Genomic DNA, 24466 nt, shown 5'->3' on the forward strand with positions numbered 1-24466 from the left:
TTCTCCATTCCTGAGCAAGAACGATGCCTCTAGTGCAAATGTCCTCGTAACTTTTTCAAAGTATGTTAATTTCTCTCAAGACAGATATGTTTGATATTTTGGCTGCCCATGGTATACATGGCATTCTTCTCCAGCACCACATCCCAAATGTGGTGATCCTTAGTGCGGCTTGGAAACGTATTATTAAATAATACATATTACAATTCCTTATAGGGGAAACATTAATTAACGGATTACTAATGTAGCATATAATCACAATAACACACATTGCAACTAATTACTAATCTACAACTCATTACTAATCATAACCATTGACTGATTACCAATCGATTATATAATTACAATACCCCCCCTCAGCCTCAAATCACTGCACCTGAAATTAGTTGAATGATGACGTCACCCTGCTGCTCTATTTAAGACCGAGAGCAAGTGAGGGCTTTACCATTCTGACGAATTGCCCGATGATGCTGGATGTAATTACCAGTGAAACGTCGTATTCAAACTGTAAATGTTGTGGATTCACTCTTCAACACACCGGTGGGCTAAAGTAGTGAACTAATTGTCTTTTGTCAACGTGACACTTTATTTTGCTGATTTGCCATGTCGGGTGGTGGAGGGTTACGACACATTTATAAATAACGTGATCTAACCCAAAAACCTTTATTATGATCCTATTTCACTCACTCAATCTCGGCGTCCATGACTCGCATCCATATACAGCAACAGGGAATACCAGAACTTTAAAAAATCTCTTCTTGGTGTTCATGGTAATGCCCTTGTGTCTCCATATGTTATTGAGCTGTGACATCGTTGTTCTACCTCAAACTATCCACCTTCTGATCTTGTGGCTACACTCCCCGTCTTCAGAAATCAAGGAGCCCAGGAATACAAAGTTCTGCATAACTTTGATTGGTTAATTTTCCAGACTAAATTAGTTTGGTTATTCTGTCGCAATAACCTTCGTCTTTGGGAGATTGAGGCAGAGTCCAGCCTTCTCACTAGCTTCTTTAACATTTGTAGTGACTGGGAAGGTCACTGTGTGGCGCCGTGGCCTGCGAGGCCACGGCAGAAGATGCACCGTCATCGCGTATACCCCGGACATGGGGTGCAGTATCAACCCTAGTGGAGGTTTTGGAAAAGGCTGGTTAGCACAATGGAACCACATGCTGCGCACAGTGCAGGCTTCCACTTGAGGGAGCGAGAGAGCGTCAGCCTAGTGAGGGTAACATCAAGTGATGCTACTCTGGTTGACCTGTGGCCACGTGATGGGTCATTACCAGAGGGGGGCCACAGGTGGAAGGGGGCCAAAGGGTGGTCACATGGTCTGGAGAGAGCTTTCGAGAGCCTGCGAGTAAGGGCGAGAAATATCGAGAAGGTGGGCGGGGCAAGAGGCGTAGCTAGCCCCAGCCCGGACAAATATAATGGGGTCCCTGAGAGGGGCCCGGGCTTCTTCGTGTTGGAGAGGCAAGGAGTTCCACGTCAAGCTGAAGAAGCCTCCAGCCACGCGGTCCGGGACTCAGCTTGTGTTCCGGACCGGGATCGCATAACAGAGTGTGTGAACGCCGTCACCACCCTAGGTGTACGTTGTGTTAATAGGAAATAAATGTGTTGCTCCTAAAGACAACGTCTGTGATTCGGTTGGACTCGCTACACATTTACCAACAGGGTCATCATTTTAGCTTTGCTATTTGCGAGCATGGTAGTATCATCAGCATATTGTAAGCTGTTTATTCTTCTGCCTTCAATCTTCATGCCTGCTTAAATTGAATCCAGGCCTGCCTATCTCATTATATGCTCAATGTATCTATTTAATTGGTATGGAGACAATATACGGCCCTGTTTTACTCCATTCCCAAGGTCAATTTCTCGTGTCTCCCCAAACTGTTGCTTTTTAAACGTCGTACTCAGATTTGTAAATGTTGTGGCTTTGCTCTCCAACCCACTGGTGTGCTGTACTCGTAACGAATTGATATGTTTTGTTTACGAGACAAACCTTACGAACTAACCCAAGAAAACTTGTATTACCAATGCTTTTTGGTTGGCATATAGGTTACGTAACAGGCATACAAGGTGAGTTCGGATTCCCATTTCCTTCAATGTAATCAACATCAGTTTTTGGTTTCCACACTAAAAAGCTTTGCTGTAGTCAATGAAGCAGAGGTACAGCTGTTGCCGGTATTCGTTTGATCTTTCCATTATCCATTTGATGTTTACAATTTGGTCCCTTGTTCCTCTTCTATTCCTGAAGCCTACTTGAACATCTGATAGTTCTCTTTCTACATAGCTCTTAATTCTATGTTGAATAATATTCAGCCAAACTTTGCTGGTATGGGATATGGGAGCTATAGTACGGTTGTTGGAGCATTGTCTGGGCTCGATTTTCTTATGTTTAGGTATTTATATTGCACGGTTCAAGTCTCTAGGCCACTTCACCGCTTGACCAAATCTGTTGGCAAAAAACTGTTAGTATATTAATAGCCTCATCTCCTGCTCCCTTGATGGGCTCATTGGGTGTGACATCTACTCCTGGGGCTTTGTTTGTAAGTTCTTTCAGGGTTTTCGTACTTCTCACTCAATCACAGTAGGTTCTTGTTCGTACTTTCCTGCATCAAACATTTTGTTCATGCTTTCATGTAGCTTATACAGTTTCTCTGTTTATTATCTCCATCTGCCATGCTGTCCAGTTATCCAAGTTGTCCGCATGTCACCTGCTTTTGCATTCCAATCTCCCATGACAACTAATGTGTCACATTTTGATGTGCTGTCGATTGTTTCGTGAAGTTTCCCAAATAACTCATCAATGTCAGCTGCCTCAGACGTTCAGATGGGTGCGCAGACCAACACAATGGTGGTGTTAACTGGTTAGGATTGGAAACGTACTGAGATAATGCCATCATTAACCGAGTTGTAACCTACTACAGAGTTAGCTGTTTTTCTTCCACAAATAATGGCTTCTCCATTCATCGTGTACGATTCAAGGGATGTCTTTTCACGAATTAGTATGATCCACCAACCTTAGCCTCCATAGCGCTGGGTTACAGGCAAAAACTGAAATATGGAATTTCCAGCTAATACTGGTTTTCCACAAAATCGTGTAAACAAATGCTCAATCAGGTCCATTGTTTTCCTGGTCGAATGAGTAATTCTCATCTCTGTTGGTGACCTTGAGACAGCAGTGCAAATGCTGCATATCCATTACAAAGAGCAGTCTCTCAAGTAGCGACTCATCTCCCACAGCATAGCACTCTTTTCACGTGCAGCAAAAGTTAAGGGTGTGCCTTATAATTTTGGAAAATCCATTTTATCTTTTGTGAGTTCTGTTTTAATAAGTTCAGAATAATATTTCAATTAATATTTCTCCCTGTTTTAAAGCAGTAAGTTACGTTCATAATCATATTTTAGAAGGCTGCTCTGCATACTAGTTGAAAACGATTATTAAAGCACATTTTTTGTTTCAAAATTACCCCATGGTTTGGGGTGTGTTTTTATCTTAAGCGTCTTATTATGAAGAAAATAACAAAATTGTAAATCATTAGGGACAAAATCTTGACCCAAAACGGCCTTGTGATTGTAAGTCAGGCATTATAAACATCGTGCAATAAATCTGAATGAATAATTAAACGGGAGTTTTTCAGTATATAGAATGCCATGAAGGACATTCGCTAAACAATCGAAGATATCTATCAGAGGAACCAAGGACAATTATTGAAAGCGGGCCAGGATTTAAAAAAAATGAAATACAGAATCGGGTGAGATCAGGTTGCAGTGCTTTTCTAAAATTTACCTTGATAATAAAAAGTAACATTAACTTTTGAACTTATTTTGCACCATACACCTGTGCTAATTGGAGGTGCCTAAATAAAGAAGTTGTCAATGCGTGTACTTCTGGCTGTGACATATGGTTCAAAGACCTGGACAAAAACATAAAAGGGCACAAAGAAGCAAAGAGAGATACATGCTTGGAATTACATGCAGAAGAACATACACAAGTTAGGTGACATCACATTGATAACATAAGTAAATGGGCTTGGTCAGGACAATCCCAAGAAGATAAGATGGCCGATGATCGAGAATAGTGGGGTGGCGGCCAAGAAATGGAACGCGTCTGAGAGGACCGTCCATCGAGGATATGGAGCAATGAGATCATCTCATATGCAGGTAGGGGTTACATCTCAGGATCATGAGAGGTGGCAACTGCAGTGGATCGGTCACATCTGATGATGATGTGTCAGTGTTTCTGCAGGTTGCAGAGATGTACATTGCGGCTCAGCGTTCTGGTGACATGGTCTGCATCGAGAACACACGGGTACAGGTGGTGCAGCTCGCCAACCTGCAGGTAGTGGAGGATGCCAAGGAACTCTACCGGAAGGAGGTGGAGAACATCTTAGTCGACTTTCCACTGAAAACCTGTCAGCTCTACAAGGACCACGAAAAGTGCATGGAGAAAGCTATGGATCTCTTCTACTGTCACGCTGTGCTCGATTGGGAGCACACGCACGAGAAGGAGTTGATGGTGAGTATGGGTGAACTGGGTGCTGGTGACTATGCATGCCTATTATCCAGCACTACAGAGGCTAGGTTTGGTGGATCGCACACATGTTATGCAACTCCCTTAGCATGACCGTCACAGGTGCAATACTCTTATATTATCTCACTCTGCCCCATCCCGTCCTCTCCACTCCCAATCTCTTCTACCCCTCTCTGTGCCTCCCTCACCTTGCGCCCGGTCGCGCTCTCATTCCTGTTCCCTTCTTGCTCCCCTTCAATGGAACTAACTACCACTGCAGCACACAGAGCAATCATCTTCACCATAATCAGCTTCTGTTTCTCCCGTAAAACAACCCCCATGTCTTCTCCCGAGCCCACCCTACTACCATTCCCTAACTCCCGCTATCCCAGCTATGACCAGGCCTGCCACTAGGCCTACCAGTAGGCCTATTATTCCCCCTAGCAGTACCCATATTTAACCACTCCCATCTGTCCTATCACCATAACTGCACCACTTTTTAGTAATAACCACAATCATCGTATGTACAATTGTATGAATATTGTAAAGCGTATTGGACTAAAGCACTCTATACATCTATATAAGATGTGATTTAATCTGCCCTATCTTTATAGAATTGAGGGTTGCCCCCTCACAAGTGTGGGTTTTCTCTGGTGGCACTGGTTTTATCGCATATGTAGAAATACTGATTAATTAGCTGGAAATCTCTCAAATTATGCACCTGTGTGTTTGTGGATTGCACAGAATTGAGATGGATTTGTTTAACTAGATAAGTGAAAACGTACGATGAAATTATTTAAACCTAAGAATTAAAGATTACGTGTTTAAGCGCTGTAGTGAGTCATTGAGCAAGTGAGACATTAAATGGGTGGGTGAGTGTATGAGTGAGTGGGTAATTGTGTGTATGTGTGTGAGTGGTTGAGTCGTTGAGTGGATAATTGAGGAACAGTGAGTAGGTCGCTGAGTAATTTTGATGGACTGTGTTACTTAGGTGTGGTTTGGGACTATTTGTATTTAACTACTTTGCCCAAGATGGAATTTGGTGTTGAAAGATCGGCAGGAATGGATGTACTTATGCAATCCATACATATATACTTTATTTACTCTTTATGTATATTGACTGACTTCCAAAGATTTCGTATATTTTCCACTCCTATCTGTTTTTGCATTGTTGTAACTTTCTGACCTGCCCCTATTGGACATCTGTGAAAAAGAGCTTCATATCTCATCGGATCCTTCCATTTGAAATAAACATTCTGATTCGGATTCTAAGTGGGTGGGTGGGTGAGCAAGTGAATTTGTGGATGAGTATGTGACTGGGTGAGAGATTGAGTGGATGGTTGAAAGGCTGAGTCTAATTGGTCAGGGGGCTCCCATTGTATTCCTTGCACCAGGGGCCATATTAATTATGCTACACAATTGCAACAGCCCAGGATCATCACTGGAAATGCGTGTTGTTGTTATTATGACAGAAGCACATGGAGAATATGTGTAAGAGGTTGGTGACACACAACAAGCAGCAATCGCAGGAAAAGTGCAGAATACGACTCAAAGAACTGTACTGGCTGGTGGATGAGCAGTACCAGGACTTCATGCAGCCTGGAGGCTTCATGAAATACCAGGCGATGATGAAGAAGATTGAAGAGGATTACTTTGAGACCACAGGGCTCGGAGACGAGGTGACTTACCACAGCAACAACCTATATAAAGCACCGATAATTAAATGAATGTCCCAGAGTGCAGAATTACTAATGAGGGAATGAAATGGACCCAGCAATGAAAGCAGATAAATTAAGCAATGCTTGTAATTGCACTCAATAAATCATAACTGGCAAAGGTGGCTCAGCAAAATAGAAAGCGTCTCTCAACGAAATCCTGTTTGGTGGCTGTCTCAGTCCATATCAGTCCAAACTAATATACTTGATTCAGAGGAATGTGTAATTTAAACCACTGACTCGGCATTGCAAGCAGAAGATGAGCACTGCCTTCATGCTCATTTAGGTAGAAAACTACTTTGGCTTTGTAACTTTGTTGAAATGTGGCCATATCTTTGCAATAAAAAATATTTGGAAATATTTATGATTTCCCAGTGTAAGGATCGTATGGGGTGATGAAGAGACAGTACGGCTCCCCGTGGCCATGGTTACTAATTAACGTAACGGGAACAGACAGGCTCACGTTAGGGTAATGTGGGACCTAAGTGGTCGCTAATAATGATTGATGGGACATTTGTTGACAGGGCACGTAGGGGGAAGCACAGGACCTAACGGTCGTAAATTGTAATAAGGGCAGAGACAAACACGGCCAGGTGCAGTAAGAGAGGGTTCTGGAATAGGGGCGTGGCCGGGTCGTGAGGGGGATAAGAGCCGGCGCGAACTGGTGTGCGGGGCTGCTGTTGTGGGGAAATTGCCGTCGCCGTTGTCACCTTGGAGCGGGTCGTCTTCATCATCCTGGCGTTGGCACCTTGTAGTTTTGGAAGGCTAGAGTTGTTTTGTCTCAGAATAGAGTTGTCTAAGTTACTCAAGAATGTATAGTAACTCGCAGTTACTCGTTAAGTTATCAGTGAGTCGGCGGACTTTATTCATAATAAATATACATATAATTGAACAAGACGGTTTCTCTGAGAGGTACATTACACAAGTATAGAAATGCTACAGAGCTTGCTCTGGTAGGGCACTTTGAGTGTCAGATTTCCAAACTCGATAGCCTCCAAACTAGTGGAGAACATAAAAAAACGCTCAACAAAAACATTAAGCAAGAAATCCATCTCCAATTACACCAGATATTGGCTTAAATTTATTTACAAGATTCCATCACCATTAGCACAGATGAAATGAGGGAGGATGTGGCCGGAAATGAAGGCAAGGCTGCTGGCAGAGATGGTATCCCCCCAAAATCCCTCCATCACTTAATCCTTAGGGGACACCAATGGCCGGAAAAAACATCTACACCAAAACAACGAAAACCGGATGCATCTAAAATGCATGGTGGCAGGCTATAGTCGTTGCATCACCCAAACGGGACAAGCCAACCAACTATCCAGGAAGCTATAGGTGTATGCTCTTGTACATGACCTATAAACTTCTGGGATGCAAGATCCTCCAGAAAATTAGCCTTCTCGTGGAGTCAGTGATCACTGAAGAATAAGCAGGATTCTGGCCCTGATGCAGCTTCTGTGACCAAGTTTTGGTCCTTGCAAAGGATATTGATTTCGGATTCTAGAATAAATCCAAGACCGGTACAGCCTTTGTGGACTTGTCATCGACCTATGACACAGTGTAGATTAAGGCTTGATGTTGAAGCTCACAAGGACCATTCCTTGACTCTAAACAATGTGCCTGATATGGAAGATGCGGAGAAATAGGTGACTGTGTGTCTTTATGGTAGACAAAGCCAGCTCACCCTTGTTCCTCAATGGATTGCCACAAAATTCAGTACTCGCACGAAATGCTCAATGTCTACACGAGCTACATGCCGCCAACCGGATTACCCAAATTTGCATATGCGTATGACCTTGCCCTGGAAGCCACTTTCAACGACATCGAATCTACTCTGAACCAATACCTAAACCTCATTGGGGAATATTTAAAGAAATGGAGGCACAAGCCAAATCTCCAAAATAAAAGGTTTAGTTTTTTGTGTCTGTCTGTCTCTCTTTTCACATTATGCAATGCTCTTTCATATGACTCAATGCCTGTGGAAAATCTAAACTCCGCTAATTTTACATGATGCATAATCTTGAAGTTTTCCAGAAATTAAGGTCACTGGTTTGATTCAATATTCTTAAGTTCCCACTTAATGCCTCTGTCCACCCAGCAGTATTAACAGGTACGCCATAGTTAGTCAAACGGCAGATTGTGTGTGGTGCGGTTCAGGATGGGTACTTCCATAAATTCCAAAATTTCTGACCAGTATCGAAGTCTAAGTAAAAAACACCCTCTCTAGGAGCTCCCTATTGTGCAGACCCTTATGCTACCAGTTATGTGAGCAAGAAATTAAAGCTTAGATTGTAGGTTTTACGACCTTAATCACAGTTCATAATCTAATTTATAGTTGGGTGTAACTGCGTGTGTGATTTTCACCAGTTGTTTTGTCTAAGTTGCCTCCTACCCGGTCTATTTTGCCCACAAAGGCAATCAGCGAATTAGGAGTGGTAATGTAACAGATTGGTGATTACCAGTGAGTCCTGATTTAAAATTTGCAGATTGCGACTCTACATGCCAGTTGTGTAACAGCAGTAGGAGCAGCCAATAAATATCAGCAGATTGTACAGCAGCATAAGCTTGGTTCATGAAGCCTTGCCAGGCATAAGATGTGCACGATGTGCTTCAGGCTTCTTTAGACCTGGTGTAACTTCGTGTTGATGTACAGTAATTAAAATGCAGGACCCTTCACCTTTTCCACCTTCGCAGATGACGAGTATGTACAAGGAATTTCTGGAGCAGAATAAGGAGAGTGGCAAGGCGATCCTAATGGTGGACAAGACGTTGACCAGCGTTCAACAGCAGGAAATTGGTAAGATAAAGCTCCTTTATCCCTGAATCACAAATAGCCATGGGCGTCAGGTTAAGTCAAGATGCCAGCAATATATTTTCAGTTTAACACGTAGGTATTTGCGACCAGTATTATTCATAATATAGGCTTTTGGGTTAGATCACGTAAGTATAAATGTGTCAACCCTCAGCAAAAGTGCGTTTGGGAGGGTCTTCAATCGAATGCTGGCTGTTCAAAAACAGATTTTCGAAATCCTGGAGGAAAATCCTCTCTAAAATGGCACTTCAAGCCTACCTTCTTCAGCCTCTACCAACAGCCAGGCTCTACACCTTAATGTGCTCTGCATTATGCGGAGCACTACCGATGAGCAGACAAACGTAGCTAATTCAAAAACGCTGTCAAAATTAGAAAGCATTAACGTTGGGCGGAGGTGTGTAAATAAATGTCATTTAATTATTTTACAGAGTACAAGCAGAATGAAACGAGAATGAAACTGGAGCTAAAGGCCATGAAAGAGGCACAAGAATACCAAGATGAGAAGATTTCATACCTTCAAAATCAGTACCAGGTGATGATATCAGGTTTTCTACGTGACTTTGGTGGGGCTGATGGTAAGCCCCCACCTTTAGTAGCGTGCTCGAGGTTCACCAGGAGAGGCTCCTTTTTTAATCAGCAACAATCACCAGATCATCTGCATACATAACATGGTTGACCAATATTGGACCATCCCTCGACTGCACCCGGGCATCGATCAGCCTCCCACTGTATCTACTGTATACCAGATGGGAATGCCTCCAGTAAAGCCATAGAAAGCTTCTCGAATTATGTGGTCGAATTTGTGTTAAATAATGTGGGAGCAAGAAGACATCCCTGTCACACGCCAAGATAATCAGGAAATGTCTGTGCTCCCAGCCACATAGCTTTACCCGGGCATACCCACCATCATGAAGGGCCTTAATCATTGTGAGCAGAGTCTGCGACTCCAAAAGCATGAAGAAAAACCTAGAGCCCTGACCTATTTATGGTATGATAGGCCTTGACCACGTAAATAAGCAGAGATATAGGTCCTGTTAGAACATGGTGTCTTTGCAGGCCTGCCGCGGCCTGAAAACACATTGGGGTTCAGCAAGCCTCTCCTCAGCGTGCCTGGTAAGGCAAAGTTCGATAATCCTCCAGGACATTTCCATGCACACTGAAGAGAGAAATGCCCCTGTAGTTGTTACAATGTGTGTGGTCCCCGTTCTTAAAGGGGACCACCAGGGCATCCATCCAATCATGTGAAACCTGTGCAGTGGTCCAGACTGTTGTAATGATGTCATATTGGGCAGTCTGCATGCAAACTGCGCCATCCCACAGCAGTTCATTTGGGAGATCAACTCTGCCCAGTACTTTTCTTGTCCACGGACTCTGGATCGCCTTCCATGCTTCCTCAATAGATGGAACTCCAGCGAGTCACTTATAGAGGGTGACTACTAGTCCCATCAGAGTCACCCCCATCTTGCTCGGGATGTTTTCTGGGCTGAGGGGTTTCCCCTCGCCCAAGATATCAGACAACTGCTCAGACAACCTGAAAAAAACTATTTCTGGGGATCAGCTATAGGATCACCATTCTTCCCCCACAGTATGGGAATAAATGTGGTGCTGCAAGTTACTTTTTTATGGAATTTAATTGTGATTTGTGATTGTGGGCTACTGAGGCAGATTCCATCTCTTCGGTAAACCAAAACCACCACTCATCTTTGCAGTGCTCTACAGCTCTTTAAACAAACAAGTGAAGGCTGTAATAAAATAACCACAAACTTTTTTTTGCGTCTTGCGGCTCCCATCATCTGAGAAGCCACCAACAACATCCCCAGTCACTCCATGCTGAAATCTGGAAAACAATGCACTTCTGAAAGCAGTTTAAAATAACTGGTGCTACAGCAAAGGCATCAGTGTTATTAGAGGCACTAAATCCAGCCTGACAACAGCGAAGTTGAGAAAGATTGAGGAGATTAACTTTGCACACTCCAGACGCAAAGCGTGAAATCTCCTTCACCCTCTTGGCACCGGCATACTACCTGTAAAAAGGAGCCCCAAGTCACCGCTAACAACATTGACTCTCACCATCTCACCTGAAAAAAGCCATAATAAAGACAAAGCACAAACAAGATGAACACAAAGATCTCACCACAACCCCAAAGAGCCTACGAACAAGCTCCACCTTCTCCCGTCCATACTCGAGAGATGAGATTATTGATCCACTATGTGACACCATAGCCTAAAATGCTGCAAACAACAACATTTATCCAAAATTCCTCAAAAACTTGGGACCTCTTGGCCGAAACTGGCTAGCGGCTTTATTTTACCACTGTTTGTTTAAGTGACACAATCCCCAGACCCTGGCAGTCGTTGCCCTGCTGAAACTGGGAAAACCAGAAGATCAGACCTCAAGTTACAGTCAATCGATAGCATATAAATGTATGGAACACACACCGCTCACACGCATCGTGCCTACAGTCAAGCCATACCCGCCCATCAAAGAAGCCAGATTTTGACATGCCAGAAGTTACTGTGACAATGTCGTTTTCTCTCGCTAGCCACATCGAAGCTGGATTCCAGCAAAATGAAATTAATAACACAGTTATGATAGACCTCTCATCCGCCTATGACACTATTTAGAAACAAGGGCTCCTTCATGGGACCTCCTTTGCCAGTACAAAAATATGATAATAGTTTTTCCCATGTTATCTGGCAACAAAACAGGTGTTATGATGTTAAAACACCAAACTAATACCTTTTACAAGGAATCATGTCTGCATTAACCACAATGCTTGTGGTCAGAATGCAAACAAAAAACACACTGATAATATATGCATTGTCCTTGAAACTGATTGGTCCACACCAGAGACAGCTTTCTTTTGAGCCTATTCTCAAACGGTGGTAACACACAATGGCTGGAGTAGTATATTGTTTTTTAAATCCACTACTCAATGAGGGCCTCCCCATGCCATGCAGAATGTGGGCATTATTGAACCATACCTCACCATGCTCATCAGTGTGGGTTGGAAAGAGGAACTTGCCACCAATATTTGCCGTGGGAAGGAATTGCGGGTTCAAGGTGCGCTGTGCAAACCACTGCACCACCACACCACCAATGTGCAAATTAACAATATAAATTATAAAGTTGCAAAATTACCCAGAAACTGCCCAATTTCGTCAGATCTCGGAAGCTAAGTAGCGATGGTCCTATATAGTGCTTGGATGGGCAAGCACCACAATGCACAGTAAGTTGTAATAGGCAGCTGCGGGGTTAAATGGTAGGCACCTCTAAGCCCCATCCTATCAGCAACCCGTAGTGGCCAGCGGGGTATCCACGGCTTGCGTAGCTTGGTGAAGCTCTCATCAAGCAGTATATGGCTAAAAGGGCTGTACCGGTAAAACAGCTATTGGTGGTGAGCCCTATCCCCTCCTGTCAACAATATGATCACCGTCCATTATCATCAATTTCTTCATATTAATTACGTCTACTGCACCTCCCATGCAATACATCTGCGCTAGTCTAGTCAGGAGAACCTTCATGACAGCTGCATTTTCTGTATGATGAATATATCCACCAGTATTTACCATGGTGGTTGATGTGCTAGAGCCATTAACTACTGCAACAAGCAGCAGCAAACCTGCTACCGCTCGGCCATCGCACCTCCTAGTGAGGTCACCTCTAAAAATTCGTTCCATGAAAGAAATTCGCTGATGAGCATTTTATGGTTTTCTTTCAGAACGTTTTGAAGATATTCAGCAAGAATATACAGGTGATCAAGACACACACGGATGAAAACATCGAAGACATAGAGCAGAACCACAAGAAGAAGATGGCCTCAAATAACAAATGCATCATCAGCTAAGCATGATTGGTTAATAGTTGTAGCCAAAATGCAATTATGCTGCAAGTCAAATGTGCAACATACCAACACCATAATTCGCCAATAATCATTATCAACCACGATCAATCCATGCTGGTTGATATTCCTGACCAGTGTGGTGAAGTATGGCAAAATAACCCACGTGACTAATACATGAGCACTTTATCCAGCAGTGAAATGACAAGAGGCTGAAAATTATAACAAATTATTACTGGCCAAGACTAGACTTGGTTCGAAGCTTTCGTGACTGCAGGAATTACTCTTTGTTTTTTTTCGGTAAAGTCACGTATAAATAAGAAATAATAAAATAACATAATAGCGTACGACGTTTCGGTTGCAACACAAGCAGCCATCATCAGGTACAGAAGAGCTAAATTTACGAGAGAGGGGAAACACATAACCCCAGATGTATATACAGACACCCAAGTAGGGGGAACTAACACAGACACAACAGGGGACACAGAGAGAAGCATACCCAACAGACAGGGTTTAGCAAAAATTGGAAACCATATAAAGCAACACAGACGGTCGGTCAAAACACAATTAACGCATAATCTGGTTAATGGTGGGCCTTCAAGAATAATTGCATAATTACATTGCAGGATTAAGAGAGATAGTGATGTCTGGGGATGCCAACATCCAGCAGTAGATTCATATTGGCTGAATATGACTATATAACATTCTTTTATATTTAATTTGCATTATATACTCCATAACATTTTTTCTAAATTTCTTATACCTTATATACTATGAAACATAATCTATAGCATTTAATATGCATAATATACTAATAAAAAATTATATTGCATTTTACACACATTATATACTTTATAAATCCAGCCATTTTACTCTGCTCAGTTAGGTCTGACATAGGCAGGCATCTTTACCACAAGATCTAGTAAGTCCGAGGAATGACCCAGAAAGGCAAAGTGACTGGCTTTCTGGATTGCTCTTATAATTCGTTTGTTTGGCTGTGGAGGTTTGATCTAACGACACAGATTGGGGCAGATCATTATGGCCTAACCCAAAAATCAATCATGAATGTATAATTAGCTGCAGACATGTGTCAAGGTGGGCATTCTCACTTAATGCAGGCAATACTTCTAATGTAGGTGTTCCTCAAGAGTTTTTTTTTGTTTAAACTATTTGTTGACTTAGAGCTGATAATATGCTCGTTCTATTAAAATCTAATTAATTCGGGTAAGCTATGAAGGCAATGTGAAATTCGTATTTTACGCAATGCGTATCTCGAGTATTTGATTGTTTGAAGGTGGTCGATTGTTGATTGATTTTTGAAAAACTTTCTAATTATTTTGTTTGGTTGTTACCTAATGTATTACATTATTTGATGAAGAATTTGGTGAATGTGTTTAACGCTTCACGATATAAGGTGTATTTGGTCGATGACTAACATCTGATTTGTCACCTTTATTGTGTAATAAAGTAATTTTAGAGATCTGCCAGTGTGTTTCTGTATTTCTTCATTGTCGAGAATTCTAAGCAATACTTTTTGCCACATTCAAGATTATAAAAAGTATAAGCTTTACCCTTTTTGGAAATAATGTTTCAGGAGGCGTTAAGCTGTTCGTACAAAAAATCTAAACCTATTACAAGGCATTAACCACGCATATTTGTAACTTGCTGACTCACCCCCACTGAATATATGCGAAAAAAGAGGTTCATAGCTCATCAATTCCACCTCCAGCCTAAATGAAGATTCTGATACAGATACTTGTGTTGTGACTAACTCGGAGACAATAAGACTTGGAGGCACTTCTTTATTAACAAGCAACATCGGGGTTAGCACTCTTAATAATTAGTCCGTCTATTGACGGCGACGCTACTCAGGACAGTCGGTAGGCCGCCTGACTGGTCACGCCCCGAGATGGTGAAGATGGAGACGACGAGAAGAAGGGAGAAGACGACGAGAATGGTGACGAATACTTCAGCAGCACGATGAGGATCCCACTCCAACAACAGCTCCGAGGTCCCCTACAGGGGCCCCTCTTATACTGTCAGCTTGGCCTGGCTCCGCTCCTGGCCACGCCCCCCTTCGGGAACCTACCAGCGGATTCTTGGTGTGCCCCCTCTGTGACCTTTTCCCTAGATCCCCCTCTGGTGTATATCCCGGTCTGCTGACGTCAGGGCTGCCGTAAGCCGCGGATCCCCTTTCCTGCCAGCAGCCAGCGCTGTGCTACTACCCTTTACCACTACACTACTACTTTATGCCACTACACTTGTGGTCAAACATGCTAACGTTTTTGCAAATGTAATGGCAAGCTACAATTACCATCAGTAAAATCATAATCTGCAACATCAGCAATAGCATCAGCAGCATCATCATCGTCAGCAACATTATCATCAGCATTATCACAAATATATACAGGTCCGAGTACACATTGGCCTACTGCTCCTGCTCCTCCATTTTTCCCGCACCCCGACGCCGATCAATTATTTTTTTTTTAATTTGTACTGGAGGAGCAATCCGATAACATATTAAGCTCTTTTCCACAGATGTCCAGTAGAACATAGTCACTGCCAGGGCCATCCATAGGGGGTGCAGAGCCCGGGGTAAATCCCCTATGTGCCCCTCCCGCCCCCCTACGCCTTCAAACTAAACCGGAATAATTGCAAGGGCGAGGGGAACAGGGAGGTCACACCAATTTGCTGGACTCTAGGGACGACGACTAATCCAACGACAGTGAGTGGGGGCTATGAAAACAATGATCCTACCTGCAAGCAGCTCACGGACTACTAAACTATATAATATTTATATTCTTAGTTTTTTCGGTAAAGTCACGTTGAAGAGAAACAACAAAATAACAAAATATATATAAAACAATAAAAAATTCTCACGACGTTTCGACCATAACTCAAACGGTCATCGAAACGTCGTGAGAATTTTTTATTGTTTTATATATATTTTGTTATTTTGTTGTTTCTCTTCAACGTGACTTTACCGAAAAAACTAAGAATATGAATTACTGCAGTCACGAAAGCTTTAAATCAAAATATATAATATTTGTTGTAACAGGTAAAGCCCATTGAGATATCGATTTTTTTTCAGAAGCGACCTGGCCAATTATGGTAGCTCAACGAGCTGGCTTTTCATCATGTGGGAATGTATAATAGCAGTCAAATACTCTGCATGCATGTTGATTCTAAATGTGGAGGGAAAACCCAGACGACAGGGAGAAAAACCACACAATCACGAGGAGAGAGAACACGCAAACCTCAAATATACAGCAGGCACCTTCAGGTATGAAAAAATAATAGGTTTACGCTTTCTGGCAATAAAACAGGTATTAAGATATTCTTGGTTCTGTCGGTAAAGTCACGTAGAAGTTAAATAATAATAACATTGTTTTATTTGCATTATTTTATTATTTTCCTTCTACGTGACTTTACCGAAAGAGCTAAGAATATGAATTACTGCAGTCACGAAAGCTTTAAATCAGGTATTAAAATGTTCACATACTAAATATAAACCTTTTCTAAAGAACAATGTCTGCATTAACCATACTTACTTGTGGTGAACATGCAAACAAACCTGCTCTGATAATATATGCAGTCTTTAAAACTGATTGGCCTTCACCAGCGACAGCCTTCTTTTGGGCCTCGTCTCACAAGCGTCAGACCAGAGAACGCCAAAAGGTAAACAGTACAAAGACAATGCACTATCGGAGCATGTAAAGCTCGAACTGTTCGCCTTTTGGCATTCTCTGGTCTTACACTGGTGACACCAGGCCCTAAGGAAGTCTGTCTCTGGTGTAGGCCAATCAGTTTCAAAGAATGTATATATTATTAGAACATGTTTGCATGTTCACCACAAGTACGTGTGGTTAATGCAGACTTGATTTAAATGGTTTCTATTTGTTGTTTGAACATCTTAACACCTATACTCATTGGTTCTTTCGGTAAAGTCACGTATGTAGAAATAAAATAAAATAAATCACGACGTTTCGAACGCAACACAAGCTCTCGTCCTCGGGTGAAAATGGCGTAAGCCACACAGCGAGGAAATGCACAGAGGGACATCGCACACAGAGCACACCAAGAACGGCAAAACTGCACGGAGGCAAATACATTGGTATTTGCATGTCCATGCACGGTTACCCTTCCCTTTCCTCACGTCTACAGCCTATATAAGTCCCTGTATGTTATCCCTCCGGGCGTCTTTCTGTGTGTACACCTCTCCATGTATGTCTCTTGGTGTGGTGTTGCTCGTTGTGTCCCTCTGTGCTGTCCAAAACACCTTTCCCCTGTGTGTCTTCTCTGTGTATGTATCTCTGCTACCTTGTACCTCGTGTCTGTTCACGAGTCCTTATCCTCTGTTTACGTTGGTCTGTTCAACCTCGAAGATGAACACAAAATTTAACAGTCTTTGAAACATGTGGCCAACCAGGTTTAGTGTCTAACTGTGTTGTTGGCCGACTGGGTTGCATCGCATTATATTTCTAATGTTTGCCGAGTTCTCGTCTCCCATCTTCTTGCTCTAGGTTGAGCACACCAACGTAAACAGAGGATAAGGATGGGACTGTTCGAGTTCCGTGTATTCCCGTTCAGACTCACTAAAGCGCCTGCGACATTCCAGCGGTTGATGGAGTTGGTGATGCGGGGCTTGCAATGGGAGCAGTGACTAATTTACCTTGATGACGTGATAGTGTTCAGTAGGTCCCTGTTTGAGCACTGGTCCAGGTTACGGGAGGTGTTCCAACGACACCGTGTCAGCGAGGCAGGGGTGTGCACCGACCCGGAAAAGGTATGTGCTGTAGTGGAATGGCGACGGCCGAGGAACCTGACGGAGATCAGGTAATTTTTGGGGCTAGCCACTCATTATTGTCGATTTTTGAAAGGATTCAGCGAGATTGCACGCCCCCTCAACAAACACACTTCCCCTAAGAACCCCTATCAGTGGACGGAGGCCTGCCAGACGGCCTTCATCACCCTCAAGGATCACCTCACCCATACCCCCACCCTTGCTTTCCCTGACTTTTCCACAGATTTTGTTTTGGACACCGACGCCTGCAACAGTGGGCTGGGCGCGGTGTTGTCACAGGTGCAGAATAGGATGGAGCGGGTCATTGCATACGCCAGCCGGACCCTGAGCGGGGCCGAACTGAATTATTGCGTAACCTGTCAGGAACTGTATGCCGTGATTTTAGCGTGTGAACAGTTCCGGCCGTATCTTTACAGCAGGAAATGTTGCATGTGCACTGACCATTATGCTCTGTAGTTCCTCCTCACATTCAAGGAACCGCGGGGGCAGATGCTGACGCAGCTGCAGAAGTACAACCTGCAAATCGAGTACAGGGTTGGGCGGATGCACGCAAATGCGGACGCCTTGTCAAGGTGACCCGCGGTGTGCGCCCTGACGAGGGTGGAGGAGGCCTGCCCATGCTTCATGGGGGGACGCTGCTGACAGGCAACGGCCCTCCTGGAGCGGCCTGAGACTAACTCCCCTCCGGTGTGTGCCACAGAGGTACCTGCAGAAGGAGCCAGGGACCCAGTGGATCGCCCGGCGGGCCGCTCAGCCCCACCCGGTTGGATTCAAAAGGACATCGGCTGTGCATTCCCGGGCCTGGATGACGAGCAGCTGAGACAGGCCCAGCAGCGGGATCCGGACCTGGCGGCGGTGGAGGCACCCCTGCAAGAGGAAAAGGTCGCCCTGCAGGGACCCTGGAGTAGTTTGTATGCCCAGTTGTGTGTAAAGAACGGGGTGTTGCAGGAACTAACTGAAGCCGGGCAGCCAGGGTGCATCTGTGTTCCCGCCCAGGTGCGGTCCCAGCTGCTACGACTGGTGCATGACCACCAGCTCGGGGGCCATGATGGCGGACGGCGCTCTCAGGAGATCCTGCGTCACCAGTATCTCTGGCCCAAACTGGCACAAGACGTGGCCGCTTAGGTATGTGATGCCGCCGCCACGGAGCCGATCGGCGGGTGGCCCACCTGCGATCTCGCCGCCCCGAGCGACGAGGCCGACATTGCTCCACCCCACCACCTCCCCACCCCCCCCACCGGAACACACACGCACGCACTCCCCCCACCATTAGAGCGCGTGGGGAGACACCCTGGCCGACAGGTTTTCACCCAGAAGCCCTCGTAAAGGGATAATCTTCACGGTTTCCTGCGGCCAGGGAATTGGACGGTCTCCTCCGACGCTAACACACACCGTGGCGCCGTGACTTGAGTAGAAATGACATGTTCACGGCGGGGCTGCCCCGCCACCGCGGTTAGTACGCACCTCACGCACACGGGTCGGCAGGGCAGGTAAGGAGGAGGGCAGAGCCACGAGCGGCGGGAAAGCAGGGTCGCCCTCTGGCTGGATGGCCGTTGAGCAGGTAAATTTAGATGCGGACGTCGCTGAAAGCAACGGCCCGGGGGATGCTGGGATACAGATGGGCCTACCGATTGGCGGGTGATCCCAGCGAGCTGATTGGCCCGCGAGTCGGCACCAGGTAGCCCCTTTGATGTAGAAAGAATAAAGCGGGTCAGGGCGAAGGAAAAATGGTCTCTGGCTACTCGAGTCAACCCCAGGCCCGTCAACTCCCGAGTCCAGCTGCGCGAACGTCCGTGGGACGTATCGACACGCCGCGAGAACCAGCCGGCAGTGACGATGAACCGTGAGTAAGGGAGGGAGAGAAAGAGGGAGTTGGGACTTAGCTTAATAAGAACACCGGAGAGGGTAAAGGGGAGAAGGACAGGTAGAGTATAGTGCCGACTATCGAGAGATAGATTGGTCCTGCCCCGCCGATCCCGACTGACTCGGTTAAATAAGGGCTCGCCGACCCGGTGGAATAAATCGTCGGCGATTACATAACGGACTGGTGTGGTTTTTGCGAGGGTGTGGAAAGAGAGTGGAAGCGTGGGTGCGCTCGCTGTTCGCGGTGGTCGCCGCGTGTGTGGAGCGGCGCCGCGTGAGGTGTGGGCGCTACAAATCGTCGGTGGCGGACTCCCCCGTTGCGAGCGGATACCCATCTCGCACGCATGCCCATCGCATAGCCCTTTAAACCCGTTTAACCCAATCCCCCCAATCGCCGGAGTGGGTACGAACGACGTCGCTTACCCTCCGACCTCTAACCCCCTGTTACCCGCGTGTGATTGGTGCGTGGGACTGCGCGGGCGGGGAGCGTCGCGTTCGGGTGCCGGCGAAGCGCTAGCGGGCCCCAGGGCGGTCGAGGGCGATGCCTCACCGGCAGGAAACCCGGACTCGGGGGGGGACAGCACAGGGGGGGGAACAGGAGCGCGGCGACCTTTCCCCGCCCGGTGAGGAGTGCAGCGGCGGCAACTCCCACACTAGTGGGGAGTCTGGGAGCGTTGGTACTTCGCGGACAGGGTCGCAGGCAGGAGAGATCCCGGGGGCCGGCGATCCTAACAATTTGGTGTCAGAAGTGGGATGAACCCCCGCGTTACCCCACGCGAAAATAAGGCATATATTCACTGGCCGGGGTACACCTTCGTGGAAAGCATTTGCCCGCAACGTCCTAGGGGCTAAGGAAATTAATGGGTGGACGGACGCGCCGACGCTACGTCAACTTAATATGAATCTGGATGGGCGGGCAGCCGATTTTGTGGAAGCCCTACCCGCAAGCGCGCAGACACAGCTAGAGGAGCTGATGCGCCGCCTTGATCTGCGTTTCGGTACGCGCGATGAGGAGGAGGCAAAAGCGGCCTTCGAGGCACGCCGTCGCCAACCTGGCGAGGACCTGCGCGATTATGCCGAGGATGTGCGTGAGCTAACAAAGATCGCACGCCCGAGGTACACCACGGAAGCGATTGAGGAGCTGGCCGCAGAGAAAATCCAGCGATACTTAACGCGCACGGCGTGGTGGCAGCCAGACGTGAACTGTACGCGCCTCCCCTTTGATGCCCTTGTCGAGCGCGCACGCAAATGTGAAAGAATTTCTAGCGAACGCGCACAGCTCCGAGGACTGGGACGGGAGCGCACCATCGCAAGTCTGTCCACCGAGGAGGAAGAGGAGGAACAGGAGCTTGCCAGGACGGTAGGGGGTGGGGAAAGGGAGCCTCCGGTATCCCGCGAGACCACCCCGGGATGGGTAGCGGGGATACAGGCGGGCATCGGGGGGATCGACAACAAGGTAACCCAAGTGGACAACAAGGTAACCCAAGTACGGGCACATATGACTATGCTGCAGACTACGGTAGAGACGGTTAAGACCGAGTTGGGAGGGCTGGCCGGGAGGGTAGCCCGACTAGAGGCGGAGTCTGGGCAGTGGCGTACGGGAGGGCAAAGAGGGAGCGGGCGGGGAGGCTCCTACGGGGCCGCCGCCCTTCCCCGAGCATGCTACCTGTGCGACCAGCGAGGGCACCTGGTGAGGGACTGTCCCCAGATCGCCCGCGCTAGAAAGGCGCCGGGGTTAAACGCCAACGCCCCCTAGAGGGTGGACCACCTAGGGGTGCAATCAACGAGGTCCCGAAACAAAACGACGATAATAATAATGGTAAGCAAGTGACACCCACACAGGTCCCGGCCACAACACCCAAGGACGCGGTGAGGACGGGCGACTGGCTACAGGAGCTGGTGGCAGGAATCACGGGGGCCACGTCGCTGGTGGAAGGACAGGTGAACGGGCAGCGCACCCGGATCCTACTGGACACGGGGGCCGTAGCCTCACTCGTGAGCGCCGCGCACTGCAGCGTGCTCAGGGTAGACGTGAGCCGCCTGCAGGCCCCGGATTGCACGCTGCACACAGCGAGCGGAGCCGGGATGGGGTTGCTGGGAAGGATCTCCCTCGAGGTCCGTCTCGGAAACCAGGTGTGCACTCAGGAGTTCTACGTCTCGAGTGTGCTGTGCCACGAGTGTATCGCAGGTACCGACCTCCTGGAAAAGCTGGGGCTCAACGTGCAGCCCCGACAGCGGTGCGCCACCGTGGAAGGCAGCGGGGAACGGATTCCATTCCTGGGACGGGAGCCGAATCGCCCCCGCTTCACACCTGTGGCCGCTACCCTGACGACGGCCGTCACCATCGGGCCGCTCGCCGAGATGCTGGTGCCTGTGGCGACACCCTCGACCGACCCCGCGCACCGACCATCGGGGGAGGTAATGCTAACTCCTCACCCGGAGTTGGCAAAACGATACGGGGTTGTGGGGTCAGCCACGTTGGTAAACGCCGATGGGGGCCGATTGTTTATGCGTGTGTTTAACCCCCACGGCACCCCAGCAATACTACGACGGCGCACCACAGTAGCCACCGTGCACCCCCTACACGCGCGCCACTCCAGCGACTCGGTATTCGCACTCTGGGCGGAGGACCCCGGTCGCCCCGAGGACCATCAGGACCTGGCTTGGCGAGTCGGCCCGACTCCCCACGCCGAGGACGTCCCCCTTCTTGACGCGGTACACGTACCTTGGGCAGATTTCCCCAAGGGAGAGGCCGATCAGCTACGCGGGTTACTGCGGGAGTACGCCGACGTGTTCAGTGAACACGATTCAGACGTGGGTCGCACAGATCTCGTTAAGCACCAAATCGACACCGGGGCCGCCCAACCCATAAAGCTCCCCGCGTACCGCGTGGGCGCACCCGAACGCGCCCAGATCAAAGAGGCGGTCAGGGACATGCTCCGCGATAACATAATTCAGCCCTCGGCGAGCCCCTGGTCTGCCCCGGTGGTACTAGTAACGAAAAAGGACGGGTCAACCCGTTTTTGCGTCGATTACCGCAAACTAAACGCAGTCACCCTCGGCGACGCCTTTCCCATACCGCGTATCGACGACACCTTTGACAGCCTCGCCGGAGCGCGGTATTTTTCCACCCTCGATCTCGCGTCCGGGTACTGGCAGGTGGAGATGACGGAGGAGGATCGGCCAAAAACCGCATTCACCACCCCGATGGGACTATTCGAGTTTCGAGTACTCCCGTTCGGGCTCACCAACGCGCCCGCGACGTTCCAGCGGCTGATGGAGTTGGTGATGCGGGGCTTGCAGTGGGAGCAATGCCTGATTTACCTGGATGATGTGATCGTGTTCAGTAGATCTCTGTCTGAGCACTGGTCCAGGTTACGGGAGGTGTTCCAGCGACTGCGAGCGGCTCATCTCAAGCTCAAGCCGCGTAAGTGTTACATCGCACAGCGCGAGGTGGGGTACCTCGGACAACGCGTCAGCGAGGCGGGGGTGCGCACCGATCCGGACAAGGTACGCGCCGTAGTGGATTGGCCACAGCCAAGAAACCTGACGGAGATAAGATCATTTTTGGGGCTCGCCACCTATTATCGTCGATTTGTAAAGGGATTGCACGCCCCCTCACCCAACTCACTTCCCCCAAGAACCCCTATCAGTGGACGGAGGCCTGCCAGACGGCCTTCACCACCCTCAAAGACCACCTCACACACACCCCCACACTGGCTTTCCCCGATTTTACCACCGACTTTATTTTGGACACCGACGCCTGCAGCAGCGGGCTGGGTGCGGTGTTGTCGCAGGTGCAGGAAGGGATGGAACGGGTGATTGCGTACGCCAGCCGGACCCTGAGCGGGGCCGAGCTGAACTACTGTGTGACCCGTCAGGAATTGTACGCGGTGATCTTCGCGTGTAAACAGTTTTGGCCATATTTGTACTGCAAGGAAATGTCGGGTGCGCACGGACCATTATGCTCTGCAGTTCCTCCTCACCTTCAAGGAACCGCGGGGGCAGATGGCCCGATGGCTGGCGCAGCTGCAGGAGTACAACCTGCAGATCGAGTACCGGGCGTGGCGGACGCATGCAAACGCGGACGCATTATCACGGCGACCCGCGGTGTGTGCTGAGACGAGGGCGGAGGAGGCCTGCCCGTGCTTCACGGGGGGACGTTGCCGACAGGCAACGGACCCCCGGGAACCCGCTGAACCTAACCCCCCCCCTGGCGAGAGAGAGTGCGGTATGCGCCACAGAGACCCCCACAGGTGGAGGCGCGGACCCAGTCGACCGCCCGGCGAGCGCAGGGCCCACGACTCGGGACCCAGCGGACCACCCCGCCCCGATCGGACGGATCCAGGAGGACGTCGGCTGCGCCTTCCCGGGCCTGAACGATGAGCAGCTGAGGCAGACCCAGCAGCGGGATCCAGATCTGGCGGCGGTGGAAGCGGCCCTGCGGGAGGAGAAAAGCACCCTACCAGGGCCCTGGAGCGGTTTGTATGCCCGGTTGTGTGTGCAGAACGGGGTGGTACGGGAGTTAACCGAGGCCGGCCAGCCGGGGTGCATCTGTGTTCCCGCCCAGGTGCGACCCCAGCTGCTACGGCTGGTGCACGACCACCCGCTCGGGGGCCATGACGGGGAACGGCGCACTCGGGAGACTCTGCGTCGCCAGTATCTCTGGCACAAATTGACGCAAGATGTGGCCGCCTGGGTACAGGGCTGCCGCGCTTGTCAGCAGTGCGGACCGAAACCGGCACGATACCAGGTACCCCTAAGGCCGTTCCGCGTCAGTCGGACGAACCAGCTGGTCGGCATCGATCTCCAGGGGCCGTTCCCACAATCCCACCGGGGCAACCGCTATATCCTCGTAGCGGTGGAATACTTCACCCGCTACCCCGTGGCGGTGGCCATCCCCGATTAAACGGCCCTGGT

At 48.2% G+C, this 24466-nt stretch overlaps 1 protein-coding gene across 2 annotated transcripts in view; it reads left to right on the plus strand.

Annotated features, from left to right (window-relative positions):
- Positions 1-14361, plus strand: part of LOC116957576 (guanylate-binding protein 1-like) — a 60096-nt gene extending 45735 nt beyond the window's left edge. For both annotated transcript variants that reach the window (XM_076056704.1, XM_076056705.1), the window contains 5 exons: positions 4233-4513; positions 5980-6186; positions 8920-9022; positions 9466-9569; positions 12760-14361. In XM_076056704.1, the coding sequence (XP_075912819.1) occupies positions 4233-4513; positions 5980-6186; positions 8920-9022; positions 9466-9569; positions 12760-12885 (821 nt within the window). In that variant the 3' untranslated portion in view covers positions 12886-14361. The remainder of the gene's footprint in view (positions 1-4232; positions 4514-5979; positions 6187-8919; positions 9023-9465; positions 9570-12759) is intronic.
- Positions 14362-24466: the final 10105 nt, after the last annotated feature.

This window comes from Petromyzon marinus, chromosome 77, assembly GCF_048934315.1.
Source record: "Petromyzon marinus isolate PM22_M1 ecotype Great Lakes invasive population chromosome 77, UKy_Petmar_22M1.pri1.0, whole genome shotgun sequence".
NCBI classification, from domain to species: domain Eukaryota; kingdom Metazoa; phylum Chordata; class Hyperoartia; order Petromyzontiformes; family Petromyzontidae; genus Petromyzon; species Petromyzon marinus.